The 23,596-nt window shown below is 51.3% G+C and overlaps 1 protein-coding gene across 1 annotated transcript in view; it reads left to right on the top strand.

Moving 5' to 3' along the window:
- The first annotated feature begins 454 nt into the window (after positions 1-454).
- Positions 455-23,596, top strand: part of ubac2 (UBA domain containing 2) — a 209,019-nt gene continuing 185,877 nt past the window's right edge. The window contains exons 1-2 of the mRNA XM_078221555.1: positions 455-601; positions 17,120-17,247. Coding sequence (XP_078077681.1) covers positions 571-601; positions 17,120-17,247 — 159 coding nt within the window. The 5' untranslated portion in view covers positions 455-570. The remainder of the gene's footprint in view (positions 602-17,119; positions 17,248-23,596) is intronic.

Genomic DNA, 23,596 nt, shown 5'->3' with positions numbered 1-23,596 from the left:
CAGAGTGACCGGGAGTGACCGGATATCAGAGTGACCGGATATCAGAGTGACCGGGAGTGACCGGATATCAGAGTGACCAGGAGTGACCGGGAGAGATTGGATATCAGAGTGACCGGATATCAGAGTGACCGGGAGTGACCGGGATGGACTAGGTGTGACCGGGAGTGAGTGACCAGTCTCAGAGAGGGGGCGTGGCTCTGGATTGTGGGCGGGACTTGGATTTGTGGGCGTGTGCAGGGACTGACGTAGTTTACAGAGGGCGTGGCCAATCAGAGGGGGCGGTGCCAAGGTCCGGGGCGTATCACAGGGGGCGGAGTTATGGGCTGAGGGCAGGGTTTTGTTTTGTGGGCGTGGTCCGGGTATCGAGGTGGGGTCTGAGCTGAGGGCGGAACTAGGAGCTGGGGGCGTGGCCCCAGGCGGGGGCGGTGTACGGGGCGGGGCCTGTGTATGGGGCGGGGCGTATGTATGGGGCGGGGCTGGAGGCGGGGCTGGTGTTGAGGGGCGGGGCTGGAGGCGGGGCTGGTGTTTAGGGGCGGGGCTGTGCTCTGACGGTGGTCCCGGGGCGGGAGCATGCTGTCCGGGACGGGCTCAAGCGGCCTCTGTGAGTAACTGGGAGCCGGGGGGAGGGAGCGGGACGGGAGGCCGGGCCGCTGCCCGCCTCCCAGGGCCGGGGATGAAGTGGCGGCCCCGGGGGGAAAGCGCGGCCTAACGACAGGCCCCGGGCTGGAGGCCTGTCCGGTAGCTGGGCCGGGGAGAGCCTTCCGGGGACACAGCGAGACCCGGGGCCGCTGTCCCCTACCGGACTCCCCTCACACACAGAGTCTGTCACCCTGAGTGTCTGTCACCCTGAGTGTCTGTCACCCTGAGTGTCTGTCACCCTGTGTGTCTGTCACCCTGTGTGTCTGTCACCCTGTGTGTCGCTCTGTGTGTCTGCCGCCCTCCGTCCCGTCCTGTCGCCCCCCGCCCCTCCCGTCGCCCCCTGTCCCGTCCTGTCGCCCCCTGTCCCGTCCTGTCGCCCCCCCGTCCCGTCCTGTCGCCCCCCGTCCCGTCCTGTCGCCCCCCGTCCCGTCCTGTCGCCCCCCGTCCCGTCCTGTCGCCCCCCGTCCCGTCCTGTCGCCCCCCGTCCCGTCCTGTCGCCCCCCGTCCCGTCCTGTCGCCCCCCGTCCCGTCCTGTCGCCCCCCGTCCCGTCCTGTCGCCCCCCGTCCCGTCCTGTCGCCCCCGTCCCGTCCTGTCGCCCCCCGTCCCGTCCTGTCGCCCCCCGTCCCGTCCTGTCGCCCCCCGTCCCGTCCTGTCGCCCCCCGTCCCGTCCTGTCGCCCCCCGTCCCGTCCTGTCGCCCCCCGTCCCGTCCTGTCGCCCCCCGTCCCGTCCTGTCGCCCCCCGTCCCGTCCTGTCGCCCCCCGTCCCGTCCTGTCGCCCCCCGTCCCGTCCTGTCGCCCCCCGTCCCGTCCTGTCGCCCCCCGTCCCGTCCTGTCGCCCCCCGTCCCGTCCTGTCGCCCCCCGTCCCGTCCTGTCGCCCCCCGTCCCGTCCTGTCGCCCCCCGTCCCGTCCTGTCGCCCCCCGTCCCGTCCTGTCGCCCCCCGTCCCGTCCTGTCGCCCCCCGTCCCGTCCTGTCGCCCCCCGTCCCGTCCTGTCGCCCCCCGTCCCGTCCTGTCGCCCCCCGTCCCGTCCTGTCGCCCCCCGTCCCGTCCTGTCGCCCCCCGTCCCGTCCTGTCGCCCCCCGTCCCGTCCTGTCGCCCCCCGTCCCGTCCTGTCGCCCCCCGTCCCGTCCTGTCGCCCCCCGTCCCGTCCTGTCGCCCCCCGTCCCGTCCTGTCGCCCCCCGTCCCGTCCTGTCGCCCCCCGTCCCGTCCTGTCGCCCCCCGTCCCGTCCTGTCGCCCCCCGTCCCGTCCTGTCGCCCCCCGTCCCGTCCTGTCGCCCCCCGTCCCGTCCTGTCGCCCCCCGTCCCGTCCTGTCGCCCCCCGTCCCGTCCTGTCGCCCCCCGTCCCGTCCTGTCGCCCCCCGTCCCGTCCTGTCGCCCCCCGTCCCGTCCTGTCGCCCCCCGTCCCGTCCTGTCGCCCCCCGTCCCGTCCTGTCGCCCCCCGTCCCGTCCTGTCGCCCCCCGTCCCGTCCTGTCGCCCCCCGTCCCGTCCTGTCGCCCCCCGTCCCGTCCTGTCGCCCCCCGTCCCGTCCTGTCGCCCCCCGTCCCGTCCTGTCGCCCCCCGTCCCGTCCTGTCGCCCCCCGTCCCGTCCTGTCGCCCCCCGTCCCGTCCTGTCGCCCCCCGTCCCGTCCTGTCGCCCCCCGTCCCGTCCTGTCGCCCCCCGTCCCGTCCTGTCGCCCCCCGTCCCGTCCTGTCGCCCCCCGTCCCGTCCTGTCGCCCCCCGTCCCGTCCTGTCGCCCCCCGTCCCGTCCTGTCGCCCCCCGTCCCGTCCTGTCGCCCCCCGTCCCGTCCTGTCGCCCCCCGTCCCGTCCTGTCGCCCCCCGTCCCGTCCTGTCGCCCCCCGTCCCGTCCTGTCGCCCCCCGTCCCGTCCTGTCGCCCCCCGTCCCGTCCTGTCGCCCCCCGTCCCGTCCTGTCGCCCCCCGTCCCGTCCTGTCGCCCCCCGTCCCGTCCTGTCGCCCCCCGTCCCGTCCTGTCGCCCCCCGTCCCGTCCTGTCGCCCCCCGTCCCGTCCTGTCGCCCCCCGTCCCGTCCTGTCGCCCCCCGTCCCGTCCTGTCGCCCCCCGTCCCGTCCTGTCGCCCCCCGTCCCGTCCTGTCGCCCCCCGTCCCGTCCTGTCGCCCCCCGTCCCGTCCTGTCGCCCCCCGTCCCGTCCTGTCGCCCCCCGTCCCGTCCTGTCGCCCCCCGTCCCGTCCTGTCGCCCCCCGTCCCGTCCTGTCGCCCCCCGTCCCGTCCTGTCGCCCCCCGTCCCGTCCTGTCGCCCCCCGTCCCGTCCTGTCGCCCCCCGTCCCGTCCTGTCGCCCCCCGTCCCGTCCTGTCGCCCCCCGTCCCGTCCTGTCGCCCCCCGTCCCGTCCTGTCGCCCCCCGTCCCGTCCTGTCGCCCCCCGTCCCGTCCTGTCGCCCCCCGTCCCGTCCTGTCGCCCCCCGTCCCGTCCTGTCGCCCCCCGTCCCGTCCTGTCGCCCCCCGTCCCGTCCTGTCGCCCCCCGTCCCGTCCTGTCGCCCCCCGTCCCGTCCTGTCGCCCCCCGTCCCGTCCTGTCGCCCCCCGTCCCGTCCTGTCGCCCCCCGTCCCGTCCTGTCGCCCCCCGTCCCGTCCTGTCGCCCCCCGTCCCGTCCTGTCGCCCCCCGTCCCGTCCTGTCGCCCCCCGTCCCGTCCTGTCGCCCCCCGTCCCGTCCTGTCGCCCCCCGTCCCGTCCTGTCGCCCCCCGTCCCGTCCTGTCGCCCCCCGTCCCGTCCTGTCGCCCCCCGTCCCGTCCTGTCGCCCCCCGTCCCGTCCTGTCGCCCCCCGTCCCGTCCTGTCGCCCCCCGTCCCGTCCTGTCGCCCCCCGTCCCGTCCTGTCGCCCCCCGTCCCGTCCCGTCGCCCCCCGTCCCGTCCCGTCGCCCCCCGTCCCGTCCCGTCGCCCCCCGTCCCGTCCCGTCGCCCCCCGTCCCGTCCCGTCGCCCCCCGTCCCGTCGCCCCCCGTCCCGTCCCGTCGCCCCCCGTCCCGTCCCGTCGCCCCCCGTCCCGTCGCCTCCCGTCCCGTCGCCCCCCGTCCCGTCCCGTCGCCCCCCGTCCCGTCCCGTCGCCCCCCGTCCCGTCCCGTCGCCCCCCGTCCCGTCCCGTCGCCCCCCGTCCCGTCCCGCCGCCCCCCCGTCCCGTCCCGCCGCCCCCCCGTCCCGTCCCGCCGCCCCCCCGTCCCGTCCCGCCGCCCCCCCGTCCCGTCCCGCCGCCCCCCCGTCCCGTCCCGCCGCCCCCCCGTCCCGTCCCGCCGCCCCCCCGTCCCGTCCCGCCGCCCCCCCGTCCCGTCCCGCCGCCCCCCCGTCCCGTCCCGCCGCCCCCCCGTCCCGTCCCGCCGCCCCCCGTCCCGCAGCTGCTCTCATAGAATGATAGAAACCCTACGGTGCAGAAAGAGGCCATCCGGCTCTCCGTCTGCCCTGTCACTCTCCGGGATGTTTTATACTGAATGTATAAATGACAAGGAATTTACAGCATAGCTACAAGGCCACTCGGTCCAACTGGCCCATGCTGGTGTGTAATGCTCCACATGAATCTCCTCTCACCCTGGAAGGATATCCTTCTGTTCCATTAATCCTCATGTTTCTGCTTAAATACATCTATATAATTCATCTCAAACTCTGTAGTTGTGAGTTCCACCTTGAACTTGCTTTTCCTGAATTCTCTCTTGGATTTATTGCTTGGTGACAGTCTCTTATTAGAACATAGAACATTACAGCGCAGTACAGGCCCTTCGGCCCTCGATGTTGCGCCGACCAGTGAAACCAATCTAAAGCCCCTCTAATCTACACTATTCCAATATCATCCATATGTTTATCCAATAACCATTTGAATGCTCTTAAAGTTGACGAGTCCACTACTGCTGCCGGCAGGGCATTATTGATGGCTTCTGGTTTTGTCCATCTCTCTGTCCCCATAGATTGAAGCATTAAGAGGCGCTTGTGTATTAGAAACAAAAAGCATTGAAAAAGCTCAGCCGTTGTGGCAGTGTTTGTGGAGAGAGGAAAGCAGGGCAGGATGTTCTTGCCCTGACACCAGCGGCATCATCACAGATGGGACAAGAAAGTCACGTTCTCCAAATATTCTCATTCCAGCCCGTGACAATGCCCTCCAGTATTGGGGCTAGAAAATCCCGCCCAATGTTTGGAATCGAATATAATTCTCCTCCGGAAGAGTCTTCTGTTCCGCAGATGAGCCATAATCGACCTGAGACTCTCCACCGATGCTGCCAGACCTGAGCCTTTCCAGCACTTTTTGTTTTAATTTTGGATTTCCTCGACTGTTTGTTTTTGTGTTAGGTGTTTGAGTTTGTCATGTCGGATCGTTAATTCTATTACTTTTCGGATTATTGAAGTCAAGCTGGCTTCCCTTAAATCTATCAGTGGTGCTGCTCCATTTTCCAACTGTCTGAACTGGGACAAAGCTAATTTGTAAAGCTGCAGGTTCTCTGTATTTTCATTAATTATCAGTAAGATTATGAAGGCGTTTGAGAGAGTAAATAAAAAATGACTTATGGAACATTTGTGAACCAGGAACACAATTTTAGGGTCACGAACACTGACCACATCTAGATTGGGCAATTAATAACCATTTCGTTTTTCCACTGGACTCAATTGGTGGCACAGTGGTTAGCGCTGTTGCTTCACAACACCAGGGACCCAGGTTCGATTCCCAGCTTCAGTCACTGTCTGTGTGGAGTTTGCACATTCTCCCCGTATCTGCGTGGGTTTCCTCCGGGTGCTCCGGTTTCCTCCCACAGTCCAAAGACGTGCATTGACCATGCTAAATTCTCCCTCAGTGTAACCCAAACAGGGTGTGGCGACTAGGAGATTTTCACAATAATTTCATCGCAGTGTTAATGTAAGCCTACTCGTGACATTAATAAATAAACTAACAAATAAACTTTATAAACACATTTGTGTGTTGGCTATTTTGAGCACTTAAGTACCACCATATCATAGAATCCCTACAGTGCAGAAAGAGGCCATTCAGCCCATCCAGCCTGCACTGACAACAATGCCACGCAGGCCCTATCCCTGTAACCGCACATATTTAACCTGCTAATCTCCCTGACACTAAGAGGCAATTGAGCATAGCCAATCCACCTAATCTACTCATTTTCAGACTGTGCGAGGAAACCGGAGCACCCGGAGGAAACCCACACAGACATGAGGAGAACGTGCAAACTTCACACAGGCAGTGACCCGAGGCTGGAATCGATCCCTGGTGCCGTGAGGCAGCAGTGCTAACCACTGTGCCACCAGTATTTATTGGGCCAGTATTAACTGCAGCTGGTGAGCTGTTTGTTAGACTTGTTCGTGACACACAATTTCATTAATTCTTTGCACAACAAATTGTCACAATGAAAGATGCAAACAATGTGGCACTCTTTGCAGCGCCTCTGGGAGTAGAGTGGTCAGCGTAACCAAACATGTGTCTCCTGAATCAACCAAATTGAAGACATGCTAATGAACAGCACACAGCCATGGAGTGTAAATCAGAGTGGGTAATTCATTGTCACTTTATATACAGAAAGTGAAATAAAGCGAAGGAAAGAAAAGTTGGATTAAGAGTGAGGAAGAGAAAGAGGAAAATTGAAAACAAATTCAACGATTAAAAGCTGTAGAAATGAGACACCACACTTGTGAAAGTTAATTTTCAGTGCCAGAGAGGTTGTTTGGCAGTAATTGAGATTTACCAAACCAATTAAAATGAAATGTAGACTGAAACAGAAAATGCCCAAGTTTAGTCCATATCTAAAGTGCAGCTGCGGGAACTTTGAACTAAAGTTTCAAGTTTATTCATTAGTGTCACAACTAGGCTTACATTAACATTGCAATGAAGTTACTGTTCAATATGTCTCAGCATTGAGGCCCGCAGCAAGATGGTGTTTCTGTGTCACTGACAGTGCAGTAACTTCTGGAGTTGCACATGAATTTCGAGCTGCTCGTATTCAATTCTGGTCGCCACACTACCAGAAGGATGTGGAGGCTTTGGAGAGGGTACGGAAAAGATTTACCAGGATGTTGCCTGGTATGGAGGACATTAGCTATGAGGAGAGGTTGGAGAAACTTGGTTTGTTCTCATTGGAGCGACGGAGGTTGAGGGGAGACCTGATAGAAGTCTACAGGATTATGAGAGGCATGGACAGAGTGGATAGTCAGAAGCTTTTTGCCAGGGTGGAAGAATCAATTGCGAGGGGCAAGGTTTAAAGGAGATGTACGAGGCAGATTTTTTACACAGAGAGTAGTGGGTGCCTGAAACTCGTTGCTGGGGGAGGTAGTGGAATCGGATACGGTAGTGACTTTTAAGGGGTATCTTGACAAGTACATAAATAGGATGGGAATATAGGGATACGGTCCCCGGAAGGGTAGGGGGTTTTAGTTAAGTCGGGCAGCATGGTCGGTGCAGGCTTGGAGGGCTGAAGGGCCTGTTCCTGTGCTGTAATTTTCTTTGTTCTTTGTTCTTGATGTCATGGGGTATGGGGATAGTGCAGGAAAGTAGCACTGAGGTACATGATTGGCCATGATCTAATTGAAAGGTGGAGCAGGTCTGAGGGAGCTATGTAACCATGCACCTACTCTCAGATAAAATCACTCTCCAGTTGCACGTTAATAAGTGGATTTTGTTCACTACACGTTACATTTACAGTCAATTTTGGCCCAATTATTTTCCGTTTGAGCCCCTCCATGGATCATCCTGTCTCATTGAGGTTTTTATTAAATTACGTTTGGTGATCATAGGAATCATAGATATCATACGATGCTTACAGCATCACAGGAGGAGGCCATTCAACCCTTCATGTCTGCTGACCCTGCTAGAGCAACTCAGTTCGGGCCATTCCCCCCCCCCTTTCCCTGCTGTGCAAATGTTTCCTCTTCACATAATGATCCAATTCTCTTTGCTTGAACCTGCCGCTGTCACACTGGCAGGCACTGCATTACACATCCTAACTACCTGCTCTGTACACTAGCCTTTCCTCATGTCAATCTTGGTTCTTCCACCATGCAGCTTAAATGCTGTGTCCTGTAGTTCTTGACTCTTCCACCAGTGGGAATAGTTTCTCGGTTTGCTCTGTCCAGAACCCATGATTGTCAATAGTTCTATCAGATCACCAACCGGGGCTGAAGATTTCTCTCCTCAGCTGATAGATGTAGTCTTTTCCCCAGTGTCAAGCATGGGCAGAGTGATCAAATAGGAAGTGCTTAACGGCATGGTGGCACAGTGGTTAGCACTGCAACCTCACAGCGCCAGAGACCCGGGTTCGATTCCTGGCTTGGGTTACAGTCCCTGTGGAGTCTGCACTTTCTCCCCGTGTCTGCGTGGGTTTCTCCCGGTGCTCCAGTTTCCTCCCAGGGTCTGAAAGCCATGCTGGTTAGGTGCATTGGCCGTGCTAAATTCTCCCTCAGTGTACCCAAACAGGTGGCGAAGTGTGGCGACTAGGGGATTTTCACAGTAACTTCATTGCAGTGTGGACGTAAGCCTACTTGTGACACTAATAAATAAACTTAAACTTTAACTGTAAGATGTCAGCTGAGTATTTGTTCTCTGATTCAGACCTTTGTGGGTTCAAATCTTACTTGAGCACAACATCTCAGTTGTCACTCCCAACGCAGTACTGAGGGAGTGTGGCACTGTTGAATAAGATGTTAAATCACGGCCCCACCTCCCTTTCGGCTGGATGTAGAAGATTCTGTGGCATTATTTGAAGAGGAACAGGGAAATTCTCCTGACCTCCCGCCAAATGTTTGTCCCTCAATCCACTGTCATCAAAACAATGCCATTGCCGTCTGTGTGAAAACTGCCCCTGACTGTGCTAGATTTCACAATCGGCTGTACAGATTGTGGGGTGTTGTGTGGTCTTGACACAGCGTACAAATGCAAATTATTTTAGCACCAAAGTTAGGATAAAAGCACACCATTAGATACAATGGAAAGTTTGCTGCTACCGATGTCTTTTAATGACGTGGTTAACTTGTGCTAAACTATCTAAAGCATTAATTTTAATGTAGGTTAGGACCTCAGCTTACAGTCACTCAACTTCCTCTGTGGGTGATTGAAAAATGGCGTGGTCTGATGTGTGAATACCTACCCACACCGTGCTTATCTGTGGGAGAAATGTGTATGTAAGACCATCTAATGTCAAGTTTAACCATGATGCAGATTAACTGAAGATACCTTGAATTAGAAAATTCTGGAAACATTCAGTTGAGCATCTGCGCAGAGAGAAACAGTTAATGTTTCAGGTTGATGCACATCTGGGTGCAGTTAGAGATTTAACAGTTTACAAGTGAGTACAGGGACAGGGTAAAGTGGGAGTAGGTAAGGGAAAGGGATTGTCAGTGATAGCTTGGAGGGCACATGTGAAATAGGAACAGGAGTGGACCACATGTCAAACCTGCTCTGCCATTCAATACGATCGTGGCTGATCTTGGGTTTCAACTCCACTTTTACCGCCCGCTCCCCATTTTCCTTGATTCCCTGAGAGACTAAATATCTGTCCATCCCAAGCTTAAATGTATTCAACAATGGAGCATCCACAACTCCATGGGATAGGGAATTGCAAAGAACATCAGAACCAGGAGCAGGAGTAGGCCATCTGGCCCCCCCAAGCCTGCTCCGACATTCAATAAGATCATGGCTGATCTTTTTGTGGACTCAGCTCCACTTACCCGCCCGCTCACCATAACCCTTAATTACTTTACTGTTCAAAAATTTATCTATTCTTGCCTTAAAAACATTCAATTAGGTAGCTTTACCTGCTTCAGTGGGCAGGGAATTCCACAGATTTACAACCCTTTGAGCGAAGAAATTCCTCCCCAACTCAGTCCAAAATGTGCTTCCCCTTATTTTGAGGCCATGCTCCCTAGTTCTAGTTTTATCTGCCAGTAGAAACAACTTCCCTGTTTTTATCTAATCTATTCCCTTCATAATCTTATATGTTTCTATAAGATCTCTCCTCATTCTTCTGAATTCCAATGCGTGTAACCCCAGTCTACTGAGTCTCTCCTCATAAGCCAACTCTCTCAACTTTGGAATCAACCTAGTGAATCTCCTCTGCATCCCCTCCAGTGCCAGTATATCCTTTCTCAAGTAAGGAGACCAAAACTGTACACAATTCTCCAGGTGTGGCCTCACCAGCACCTTAGACAGCTGCAACATAATCTCGCTGTTTTTAAACTCCATCCCTCTAGCAATGAAGGACAAAATTCCATTTGCCTTCTTAATTACCTGCTGCACCTGCAAACCAACTTTTTGTGATTCATGCACAAGGACACCCAGGTCCCTCTGCACAGCAGCATGCTGCAATTTTTTACCAATCTGGAAACCCTGTTCATAAACAACAGTCAGCAAAATGCCTTGTGGGCTCCACTGAGAGCCCAGAGAGGCTGCATACAGCCCACTGGCCTCATGTTGCCCACCACTGGTAGTGATTCAGGATCAGGCATTTTGCTGGCACTGTCATTTATTTAAACTTGCAGCCGGGTTAGTTGGTTGCCTGCCAGGATGCTTACAGATGAGGGGTGTATTTACACCTTCCCTCTTATATCCGTCCATGCCGTCATCTCTAGGTGTTTTTATGTCAGCCTCCACATCGCTTCATAATTTTCCATTCTGAAATAGAGACCAAGTATCACTCTGACTTGTACTCGTTGCATTAATGTTTCAGCCATGTGATTAGAACATAAGAGAACATAAGAAATAGGAGCAGGAGTCGGCCATCTAGCCCCTTGAGCCTGCCCCGCCATTTAATAAGATCATGGCTGATCTGAAGTGGATCAGTTCCACTTACCCGCCTGATCCCCAGAACCCCTAATTCCCTTACCGATCAGGAATCCATCTATCCGTGATTTAAACATATTCAACGAGGTAGCCTCCACCACTTCAGTGGGCAGAGAATTCCAGAGATTCACCACCCTCTGAGAGAAGAAGTTCCTCCTCAACTCTGTCCTAAACTGACCCCTCTTTATTTTGAGGCTGTGCCCTCTAGTTCTAGTTTCCTTTCTAAGTGGAAAGAATCTCTCCATCTCTACCTTATCCAGCCCCTTCATTATCTTACAGGTCTCTATAAGATCCCCCCTCAGCCTTCTAAATTCCAACGAATACAAACCCAATCTGCTCAGTCTCTCCTCATAGTCAACACCCCTCATCTCTGGTATCAACCTGGTGAACCTTCTCTGCACTCCCTCCAAGGCCAATATATCCTTCCGCAAATAAGGGGACCAATACTGCACACAGTATTCCAGCTGCGGCCTCACCAATGCCCTGTACAGATGCAGCAAAGGTGTGTGGGACTCGATGTACAGTGCAGGAAGGGGATGCACCCTCCCAATGCCAGCATCTGTGTGTGGTGTTCTTCGGCAGACGTTTGAAGAATTAAAGTTTATTTATTAGTTACAAGTAGGCTTACATTAACACTGTAATGTAAGCACCTAACCTGCACCTCTTTGGTGGTATGGGAGGAAACCGCAGCACCCGGAGGAAACCCACACAGACACAGGGAGAACGTGCAGACTCTGCAGACAGTGACCCAAGCCGGGAATCGAACCCGGGTCCCTGGCACTGTGAGGCAGAGTGCTAACCACTGTGCCAGACCTTGTGCTATGAAAGTAAACAAAGAGTGCACCTATTGGGGAAAATGAAAACTTTCACTATAATCATTTTAGATATTCCAGAATGATACAATGCAGTAGGAATTCATTCGACCCAAAGTACCAGCTCCTTGAAAGGATTATCTAATTAGTCCTGTCCCTTGTCCTTTGCCCCATACTCCTGCAATGTTTTGTTTTCAAACATTATCCAATTCCCAATTCAAAACAATGACTGAATCTGTTTTCACTGCTGTGGTGACTGGCTAAGGTAGTCGAATGCATTGTTTAAACGAAGGAAGTTCTTTATATAAATAAACAACAAAGTTTAGCAATAACAGTAATTCAACAGAATAGTAATAACTGTAATAACTATGAAAACAGGAAACTATGAACAGGAAATCAGGAGTCTTGCTTACTGGCCACCCGCTTGCAGACTGAAAAGCCTGCCAAAGCCCGCACAATGTTCAGAACTCAACAGATGCCAATAACACAATTACAAAGGAGAAAGGGCAGCATGGTGGCACAGGGATTAGGACTGCTGCCTCACAGTGCCAGGGACCCAGGTTCAATTCTGGCCTTGGGTGACTGTGTGGAATTTGTCCATTCTCCCCATGTCTGCGTGGGTTTCCTCCCACACTCCAAAATCATAGAATCCTACAGGGCAGAAGGAAGCCATTCGGCCCATTGAGTCTGCACCAACCACAATCCCACCCAGGCCCTATCCCATAACCCCATGCATTTACTCTCAATAGTTCCCCTGACACTCAGGGGCAAGCTTAGCATGGCCAATCCACCTAACCCATTATAATATGGGAAACACGGCAGCTTCCCTGCACAAAGAAAGCTCCCACAAACCGTAATGTGACAATGATCAGATAATCTGCTCTTACAGTGATGTTGATTGGCAGATAAATATTGGTCAGGACACAGAGAGGAATGGTCCTGTTATTCCAAATCATGCCCATAGGATCTGTTATGAACACCTGAGATGGCAGAAGTTTAAAGTTCATCCCAAAGTCGGCACTTCTGACAGTTTCCGGGGTTAGATCATTTGCTCCATTCTTGAGGCTGAGACTAGAACCCACAACTTTCTGACAGGGGAGAGAGTGCTAACCACTGAGTCACAGTTGACACATTGACAGGAAGGTCCTTACAGTACAATTATTGATCACATTTGAGGGGCAGTTTTTCCCTCAATTGAGATGTAGTAACCTGGAGTGGACAGTGTGCATTGTGAACTTTGGATGAGGATAGAATTGGGCTCTGTTGTGGTGCCCATGTAGGTAATGATGCTGCTGGTTGCTATTATCCATGTGTTTCTATGTTGAACAACCATCTGACATAAGGGATTAAATTGTGGAACTCTTCCCAACCAGCTGAGATGTAACTCCTTCATTACGGAGGTAAGGCAAGAAAATTGAGGACCCCTTTCTTAATTGTGGTAGGGGATCATTGCTGATCTACATCTGGATGCCCTCGAGGGGAAGCTAGATAAACACTTGAGGGAAAAGATTCAATGTGTACATTGAGAGGCTGAGATGGAGAAGGGTGTGTGGAGGCTCATGTGGAACAGAGACACTGACACACACTAGTTGGACTAAATGGCCGATTTCTTCATTGTACATTCTCATTGAGTCCCGACAGTACAGAAGGAGGCCATTTGGCCCTTCGAGTCTGTACCGACAACCATCCCACCCAGGCACTATCCCCGTAACTCCATGTATTTAATCTCCTAATCCCCCTGACACCAAGGGGCAATTTAGCATGGCCAATGCACCTAACCCGCACATCTTTGGACAGCGGGTGGAAACCGGAGCACCTGGAGGAAACCCACGCTGACATGGGGAGAATGTGCAGACTCCACACAGTGACCCAAGCCGGGAATCGAACCCTGGCGCTGTGAGGCAGCAGTACTAACCACTGTGCCACCGTTCTCCCTAGTTCTATTTTCCTGCTTTGGCTTTGCACCTCTTATTACCCTTAGCTAACAGCAATCTATTAACCTCAGTTCTGAAATTGTCGATTAACTCCCAGCCTCAATAGCTTTTGTGGGGGAAGAGATCCAGTTTTGCAAGACCCCTTATGTGGAGAGTGCTCCCTGACATTACCCCCCGAACTCCCTGACTCTAAATGTTAAAGTTATGCCTCCTAGTTTTGGGTTCCACCCCTGCCCCAGCCTGCCCTACACTGTCGTCCTCAACAACCAAAGGAAATGTTCTTTAAACTTGAGTTCTGATGTAAAGGTCTTTTGGCCAAAAAATCCAAACTCCTACCACTTGCCACTCGCTCGCCACTGAAGTCAAACTTGCCTCCCTGCAAACCTAATCATTTGAAGGTGGCTTTTAGTTTTTTTTTATTCATTCACGGGACCTGGGCATCGCTGGCTGGCCAGCATTTATTGCCCATCCCAATTGCCCTTGGAGGGCAGTGGAGAGTTAACCACATTACTGTGGCTCTGAAGTCACATGTAGGCCAGACCAGGTAAGGATGGCAGATTTCCTTCCCTGAAGGACATTGGTGAACCAGATAGATTTTTCCAACAATCGACAATGGTTTCATGGTTATTGGTAGATTCTTAATTCCAGATATTTTTTATTGAGTTCAAATTCCACCACCTGCCGTGGCGGGATTCGAACCTGGGGTCCCCAGAACATTAGCTGAGTTTCTCGATTAATAGTCTATGAGAAGACCACTAGGCTATCATCTCCCCATATGTGTCATTGTGTCTGCACTGAATAATAAAAATGCTTTCTGGTTCCTTTTGCGCTAGTTTTGGAAGCAGAATTGGCCGAAACAGTCTGCAACTTATCAATGCTGTGATCAGCTGATGTAAGTCCAGAAACAGCTCGGTCATGGAATGATGGGAGAGCCCCTCGAAAATATTACTTGTGTACAATTCACCCCTAATTTTTGGCTAAAGGTTTGACCTCAGAATCTTTTGTACAAGTATATACTATAGGATGGATGTAAAGAAATCACCAAAGCTTCAAATCATCTTAAAATGTCTCAGTTAGATCACCGGACTAGTTCAGAAAATAAAATGGCAATGGCTCTACAGAAAGTATGGATGATACTTTTGCATTATTCAAATAAAATAACATTATATTTGGGTATGAGTGTATATTACAGCTGGTAATAGGTTGTCTGCTAATATAAATACATTTTTCAGCTGCTCCACTGGTTAAAATTAATAGTAATTACTGAAAGCGAGAGTTTCCTTAATTCCCTTAAATTTGCGGAATTATATTTCACTCGTATGCACTTTGGTACATATACTGTGTGACTGCAATCCAGAGACATCCTGCAAAGCAAGCAGTATCCTTATAAAGATCATGCTGTATAACTCAGGCTGCACTTCTCCTTTTCAAAGGTCATTTTAATTCTGAACAAGTGAATTATATTCTTTAGCTAACAGTGAGGAATGGTGATTGGAAATACAAATATTCAATAGAGCAGCACTCCCTCTGACAGTGCGGCACTCCCTCAGTACTGACCCTCTGACAGTGCAGCACTCCCTCAGTACTGACCCTCTGACAGTGCAGCACTCCCTCAGTACTGACCCTCTGACAGTGCAGCACTCCCTCAGTACTGACCCTCTGACAGTGCGGCACTCCCTCAGTACTGACCCTCTGACAGTGCGGCACTCCCTCAGTACTGACCCTCTGACAGTGCAGCACTCCCTCAGTATTGACCCTCTGACAGTGCAGCACTCCCTCAGTACTGACCCTCTGACAGTGCAGCACTCCCTCAGTACTGACCCTCTGACAATGCAGCACTCCCTCAGTACTGACCCTCTGTCAGTGCAGCACTCCCTCAGTACTGACCCTCTGACAGTGCGGCACTCCCTCAGTACTGACCCTCTGACAGTGCAGCACTCCCTCAGTACTGACCCTCTGACAGTGCGGCACTCCCTCAGTACTGACCCTCTGTCAGTGCAGCACTCCCTCTGACAGTGCAGCGCTCCCTCAGTATTGACTGACTGGCAGTGCGGCACTTCCTCAATACTGGCCCTCTGACAGTGCGGCACTCCCTCAGTACTGACCCTCTGACAGTGCAGCACTCCCTCAGTACTGACCCTCTGACAGTGCAGCACTCCCTCAGTACTGACTCTCTGTCAGTGCAGCACTCCCTCTGTCAGTGCAGCACTCCCTCAGTACTGACTCTCTGACAGTGCAGCGCTCCCTCAGTATTGACTGACTGGCAGTGCGGCACTTCCTCAATACTGGCCCTCTGACAGTGCGGCACTCCCTCAGTACTGACCCTCTAACAGTGTGGCACTCCTTCAGTACTGACCTTCTGACAGTGCAGCACTCCCTCAGTACTGACCCTCTGACAGTGCAGCACTGCCTCAGTACTGACCCTCTGACAGTGCAGCACTGCCTCAGTACTGACCCTCTGACAGTGCAGCACTCCCTCAGTACTGACCCTCTGACAATGCGGCACTCCCTCAGTACTGACCCTCTTACAGTGTGGCACTCCCTCAGTACTGACCCTCTGACAGTGCAGCACTCCCTCAGTACTGACCCTCTGACAGTGCGGCACTCCCTCAGTACTGACCCTCTAACAGTGTGGCACTCCCTCAGTACTGACCCTCTGACAGTGCGGCACTCCCTCAGTACTGACCCTCTGACAGTGCGGCACTCCATCAGTACTGACCCTCTAACAGTGTGGCACTCCCTCAATACTGACCTTCTGACAGTGCAGCACTCACTCAGTGCTGACCCTGGAGTGCCAGCCTAGATCTTTACACTGGAATTCTGGAAGTGGAACTTGAATCCCCAACCTTCTGTCTCAGAGGCGAGTGTGTGACACTGTGACCTAAATATGCCCCCATTTGCTTCTGTATGGATCAATCAGAAAGAGTAATATATTTTGCTGGTTTTAATCCGTCAGGTCAGAACAGTTAAACAGGCTGAGATCCTTTACTTCAATAAAGAGAAGGCAGAGGGGTGACATGATAGAAGTGCTGAAAATTATGCCCTTTTAGCATAAGAAAGATGTGGAAAAAAACAGTTGTGCTTGTGAGTGAGACCAAAACCAAAGGCCTTAAGTATGAGAAAGTCACCAATAATTCCGATAGGTCATTCAGGAGTGGTGAGAATGTGCAACTCGCTACCACATGGCGTAGGGTAAGACATGTAGCTTAAGTGCATTTAAGGGGAACTTAGGTAAGTAGATGTGGAAGACGGAGACCAGATGGACAAGAGAAAAACTTGCAGGAATGTGGGAGATTGGGACTAATTAGATTGCTCTTTAGAAAATCCAGCACACTCGAACCAAACAGGCACTTTGGCCAGAGTTTTACTGTCCCGCCGCCATGGGAATCGGAGCGGGTGAGGGGGCGGACCGCTGACCTCGGGTGGGATTTTACAGTTTCAGGGCAAGCGAGGCCATAAAATCCCGCCCATGTTAATAGGCTGACAGGGTGAGATGAAGTAGGGGAGGGAGGAGGCTCATGAGAAGCATAAACGCCAGCACAGACTAGCTGGGCCGAATGGCCTATTTCTTTGCTGTAAATTAATGTCCATTGCTTTAATGAGTGCTCTGTCTTGGGATACGTGGTGCATAAGTGCTCGTACAAGCAATGATGTGGAGATGCCGCTGTTGGACTGGGGTGGGCACAGTAAGAAGTCTCACAACACCAGGTTAAAGGACTCACCCGATGAAGGGGCAGCGCTCCGAAAGCTCGTGAGTCCAAATAAACCTGTTGGACTTTAACTGGTGTTGTGAGACTTCTTACCATACAAGCAAGTACAATGAGTCGCAGTTTACTTGGTTATTGAATTTTCATGGTTAATTCTGTAAATTCGAGAAATGGGATTAAGGAAAAAACGAATTCTGTTCTAAATTTCGTTCACCGTTTGTGCTATTCATTTTTTTTTCTTTTTATATTAAAGATAAAGCCCCCCTGTCCAAGAGTCTTATGGTGGTCTTAAGTACTTTGGCCTTTATTTTAACTGTACCTCTTCAGCAATACCAGAAGTACTTCATCTATAACCTACGTGCAATAAAACAAGATCAGGAGGTAAGTTCAGTGGTGTGTATTACCTGAATAGCATCTCTACCGCAGTGGTTTTGAAACTGGGGTCTGCGGAGAATCTCTGAGGGTCTGGAAGAGGGTGCAGAGTCTGGCCAGCACAGAATGGGTTGACTGTCTCACCTAGGCTTGGAGCAGGAGTGGAGGAGCAACATGCAGGAGTTTCTCAAAAGCGATGTTAGAACACTCTTTACATGCTGCACTTCCATACCCTAACTCTATAGCATTATAAATTAGATGGATGAGTGTGATTAATAATCCATTGCCATAGGGGGCCCTTCAAACTAAAAACATTTGAGAACCACTGCTTTACTGAGCTGCTGACCCTGCCACGGTGGCACAGTGCTTTGCACTGTTGCCTCAGCGCCAGGGACCCGGGTTCAATTCCCTGCTTGGGTCACTGTCTGTGCAGAGTCTGTATGTTTTCCCTGTGTCTGCGTGGGTTTTCTCCGGGTGCTCCGGTTTCCTCCCACAGTCCAAAGATGTGCGGGTTAGGTTGATTGGCCATGCTAAATTGACCCTAGTGTCGGAGGATTAGCAGGGTAAATGTATGAGGTTACAGGAATAGGGCCTGGGTGGGATTGTGGTCGATGCAGGCCTGATGGGCCGAATGGCCTCCTTCTGCATTGTAGGGATTCTATGCTGAGCTTAAGGGAAATTCTGATGGAGATGTTGAAAATTCATGAAGGGTTTTGACAGAGTAGATCAGGAGAAAGTGTTTCCACTGGCAGGAGGGTCAGTAATCAGGGGGACACAGATATAAGGCAATTGGCAAAAAAGACTGGAAGCTGTGTGAAGGAGAAAAAAGTTCAGAGTGGTTGTGATTTGGAATGCCCTTTCTGTGAGGTGGTGGAAGCAGATTCAGTCATAACTTTCAAAAGGGAATTGGATTTAAACTTGCAAAGGAAAAGTGTGCAGGGATATGGGGGAAAGAGTAAAGGAATGGGACTCACTGGGTAGCCCTTTCAAAAAGCCAGCATTGGCAGGATGGGCCGAAGAGTCTCTTGATTCTCTGATGTTGAGTACGTTCTAAATTGAAAATATTAATAATTATTTGATGAATAATTCTAAATCATTTACCAAAAATTCCCTGCGGTTCGATGACTGAACTTGAATGTGAAAGCCTTACGATTGATGCTGAAATAGACATTTGACTGAGAAGATGCCTCAATGAGTATTTACACTCTCTACGCACTCAGGATGCAATCTTACCGACCGTTCACGCCCCACTGCTGCTGCAGCAAGGATGGAGAATTTGGCGCCCAGCTAAATCTCCATTCACTGCAGCAGGACCGGACAGTCCTGCTGGCCTGAACGACCCGTAAGATTCCGCCCTCAGTCTTTGCTGGACTAACAGCCCACTTCAAAGCTGTGACGGTCTGCCAATGAGCAATGCATGAACGTCACTTTCATTTTACACTTCGTAACACGCACTCCATGTGTAAGTGTGAGAAAGGCTACATCTCAGTTGAGGAACTTAACTTGCATCATAAGATTCCCTAATATTTTTGACTATCCTAATCCTAAAAGTGGAATACAGACTGTAACTCGATTTTGTGTATTTATTACCTGATATCCGAATTACCAAGTAAATTGATTTAAAACAAAATTGCAATGTATTGAATGACACTGGAGTTAAGGCAGCATGAAGTGCTTTAGGATACAATTTATATATCATAATGGACCGGCGCAATGGCAAATCACTTAGAAATCATAGAATCCCTGCAGTGCAGGAGGAGGCCATTCGGCCCATCGAATCTGCACCGACAACAATCCCACCCAAGCCCTATCCTCGTAACCCCACATATTTACCCTGCTAATCCCTCTAACCTACGCATTCAGGACACTAAGAGGCAATTTAGCATGGCCAATGCACCTAACCTACACATCTTTGGAACTTGGGAGGAAACCCACGCAGACACGGGGAGAATGTGCAAACTCCACACAGTCAGTGACCCAAGCCGGGAATCGAACCCAGGTTCCTGGCGCTGTGAGGCAGCAGTGCTAACCACTGTGCCACCATGCTGCCCTTAAAACTTCTTTGTAATTTTCTCTGCTGAAGCTCTTGTGATGAACCTTTGGACATTTTCCTACATTAAATGAGTTATATAAATGGTTAATGTTAAGAAGGCCATTGGTTAAAGTCCTGCTCCAGAGACTCGAACCCATCATCTACACTGACACTCCCAGTGCAGCTCTGAGCTGTCAGAGCTACCAACTTACAGACAAGATGTGAAATCAAGGACCCCCATCTGTCCCCTCAAACAGATGTGGCGGATTCCACCCACGCTATTCCGAAAACTTTCAAAGTTCTCCTGGTCGATGTTTATCCCTCAACCAACATTGTAGCACATTGTCTATCTGCCGTTTGTGGGAGCTTACTGTGCACAATTGATCAGTGTATTTCTTGTGTTGCAACAATGACATCCCCTTCAGGTACCTGTCCTTTGGAGTGGTCCAGGATTATGCTGGGCAAAACGCTGCGGTGGTTTGCCATTGCCTTTTGCAGTATGGCTGACCAGGAACTCGCCTGTCTTTACCACCCGCCATCAGGAACAACTTGCAGGCTGATAATCAATCTTCTTGGCCATGTTTTGAATGCACTTTCTATGGCCATCAAGTCCTAAGGTGGGATTAGAGCTTCTGGCCCAGAGGTAGGGACGCCACCAATACACCACCAGATCTCCCCGAACTTGCTCTTCCGAAATACTTCAATGCCTGTCAAGCAATGGGAAATACTGAAGTTATGAGAAGTGCTAAGTAAATCTAGCTGAAAATAAACAATTTATTAAGGTCGTATTTGACCTTTAAAGGAACAATAGGGGAGAGAGTTGTATGTATTTTTAACAGTTCAGAAATTGTCTAACAGCTAAAGTATGAGTATAATTAATTTTTATTCCTGAATATTCTTAGCAGTGTAGAGGATCAGAAGGACCTTGGGGTCCGGGTCCATAGGACTCTTAAATCGGCCTCGCAGGTGGAGGATGCGGTCAAGAAGGCGTACGGCATACTGGCCTTCATTAATCGAGGGATTGAGTTTAGGAGTCGGGAGATAATGCTGCAGCTTTATAGGACCCTGGTTAGACCCCACTTGGAGTACTGCGCGCAGTTCTGGTCACCTCATTACAGGAAAGATGTTGAAGCCATTGAAAGGGTGCAGAGGAGATTTACAAGGATGTTGCCTGGATTGGGGGGCATGCCTTATGAGGATAGGTTGAGGGAGCTTGGTCTCTTCTCCCTGGAGAGACGAAGGATGAGAGGTGACCTGATAGAGGTTTACAAGATGTTGAGAGGTCTGGATAGGGTAGACTCTCAGAGGCTATTTCCAAGGGCTGAAATGGTTGCTACGAGAGGACACAGGTTTAAGGTGCTGGGGGGTAGGTACAGAGGAGATGTCAGGGGTAAGTTTTTCACTCAGAGGGTGGTGGGTGAGTGGAATCGGCTGACGTCGGTGGTGGTGGAGGCAAACTCGTTGGGGTCTTTTAAGAGACTTCTGGATGAGTACATGGGATTTAATGGGATTGAGGGCTATAGATAGGCCTAGAGGTGGGGATGTGATCGGCGCAACCTGTGGGCCGAAGGGCCTGTTTGTGCTCTGGCTTTCTATGTTCTATGTTCTAATATATTATAAAATTACATTTATCAGAAGTAATTTTATCTTTATCAGTAAAATCATGTGGCAGATCTGTGAATAATGGTGTTTTTTGCTTTAGAGAAAATCCACCGCAAACAACTATTGTTCTAATTGGTAGGATTTTAATGTTTAAAAAAAAATGACAACAAAGCATAGTCCAGCGAGTTAATGTTTAAAGTTTATTTATTCGTGTCACAAGTAGGCTTACATTAACACTGCAATGAAGTTACTGTGAAATTCCCTAGTCGCCACACTCCGGCGCCTGTTCGGGTACACTGAGGGAGAATTTAGCATGGCTAAGCACCTAACCAGACTGTGGGTGGAAACCGGAGCACCCGGAGGAAACCCATGCAGACACGGGGAGAATGTGCAGACTCTACACAGACAGTGACCCGAGCCGGGAAACGAACCTGGGTCCCTGGCGCTGTGAGGCAGTAGTGCTAACTGCGGTGTCGTGTTGATGCACAAGTTTTGATTCTGCATACCAGGATGTGAGATTAAATCAACTTCCCCAATCTAGATTAGATATCTTGTTCAACTGTTTCGCTATAATGAAAGTGGGAGCGTTAAGACTGGTTGAACTTGTGGTGATAGAACAAAGAACAAAGAAAATTACAGCACAGGAACAGGCCCTTCAGTCCTCCAAGCCTGCACCGACCATGCTCCCCGACTGAACTAAAACCTCCCACCCTTCCGGGGACCATATCTTTCTATTCCCATCCTATTCATGTATTTGTCAAGACGCCCCTTAAAAGTCACTATTGTATCTGCTTCCACTACCTCCCCCGGCAGCAAGTTCCAGGCACCCACCACCCTCTGTGTAAAAAAACTTGACTCATACATCTCCTTTAAACCTTGTCCCTCGCACCTTAAACCTATGCCCCCTAGTAATTGACTCTTCCATCCTGGGAAAAAGCTTCTGACTATCCACTCTGTCCATGTCCCTCATAATCTTGTAGCCTTCTATCAGGTCGCCCCTCAACCTCTGTCGTTCCAGTGAGAACAAACCAAGTTCCTCCAACCTCTCCTCATAGTTAATGCCCTCTATACCAGGCAACATCCTGGTAAATCTTTTCTGTACTCTCTCCAAAGCCTCCACATCCTTCGGGTAGTGTGGCGACCAGAATTGAACACTGTATTCCAAGTGCGGCCTAACTAAGGTTCTATAAAGCTGCAACATGACTAGCCAATTTTTAAGTTCAACACCTAGCCAATGAAGGCAAGCATGCCGTATGCCTTCTTAACTACCTTCGCCTGTACACCCAGACCCCTCTGCCTATCAATACTCTTAAGGGTTCTGCCATTTACTGTATATTTCCTATCTTTATTAGACCTTCCAATTTGCATTACCTCACATTTTTCAGGATGCAACTCCATCTGCCATCTCTCCGCCTAAGTCTCCAACCAATCTATATCCTGCTGTATCCTCTAATACTGTAAACCTCTATGACGGTCCTCATCACTATCCGCAAATCCACCAACCTTTGTGTCATCTGCAAACTTACGAATCAAACCAGTTACATTTTCCTCCGAATCACTTATACGAACAGCAAAGGTCCCAGCACTGATCCCTGAGGAACGCTACTAGTCACAGCCTTCCATTCAGAAACGCACCCTTCCACTGCTACTCTCTGTCTTCTATGACTGAGCCAGTTCTGTATCCACCTTGCCAGCTCACCTCTGATCCTGTGCGACTTCACCTTCTGTACCAGTCTGCCATGAGGGACCTTGTCAAAGGCCTTACTGAAGTCCATGTAGACAACATCCATTGCCCTATCCCCATCAAACATCTTCATCACTTCCTCGAAAAACTCGATCAAGTTAGTGAGACACGACCTCCCCTTCACAAAACCATGTTGCCTCTCGCTAATATGCCCACTTATTTCCAAGTGGGAGTAAATCCTGTCTCGAAGAATCCTCTCCAATAATTTCCCTACCACTGATGTAAGGCTCTCCGGCCTGTAATTACCTGGATTATCTTTGCTACCCTTTTTAAACAAAGGAACAACATTGGCTATTCTCCAAACCTCTGGGACCTTCCCTGTAGTGGAGATGCGGAAACTTGATGTCTGTGTCGATATGCCCGATCTTCTTGGAGATCCTCTCCACTTGGAGCCGGCAGTCTGCGGTGTCGATGGTAGCCATGATGTGGAGATGCCTCCACGTTCTCCAAGGCGGCCTTCACGACACACGACAACTCAGAATCGCTGAGCAGAAACTGATAGCCAAGTTCCGCACACATGAAAACAGTCTCAACCGGGATCTTGGGTTCATGTCACACTATCTGTAACCCCCACGACTTGCCTAGGCTTGCAAAATCTCATTAACTGTCCTGGCTGGAGACAATACACATCTCTTTAACCTGTGCTTAACCCTCTCTCCACCCACATTGTCTGTACCTTTAAGACTTGATTACCTGTAAAGACTCGCATTCCAACCATTATCTTGTAAACTGAGTTTGTGTCTGTATATGTCCTGTTTGTGAACACAAGTCCTCACTCACCTGATGAACGAGCAACGCTCCGAAAGCTTTTGCTGCCAAATAAACCTGTTGAACTTTAACCTGGTGTTGTGAGACTTCTTATGAACCTTCCCTGTAGTCAGTGAGGGTACAAAGATTTCTCTCAAGGCCCCAGCAATTTCCTCCCTTGCCTCTCTCAGTATTCTGGGGTATATCCCATCAGGCCCTAGGGACTTGTCTAC

This window comes from Mustelus asterias, chromosome 10 (genome assembly GCF_964213995.1).
Source record: "Mustelus asterias chromosome 10, sMusAst1.hap1.1, whole genome shotgun sequence".
Lineage (NCBI taxonomy): Eukaryota > Metazoa > Chordata > Chondrichthyes > Carcharhiniformes > Triakidae > Mustelus > Mustelus asterias.
This window is presented reverse-complemented; position numbering and strand designations above follow the sequence as displayed.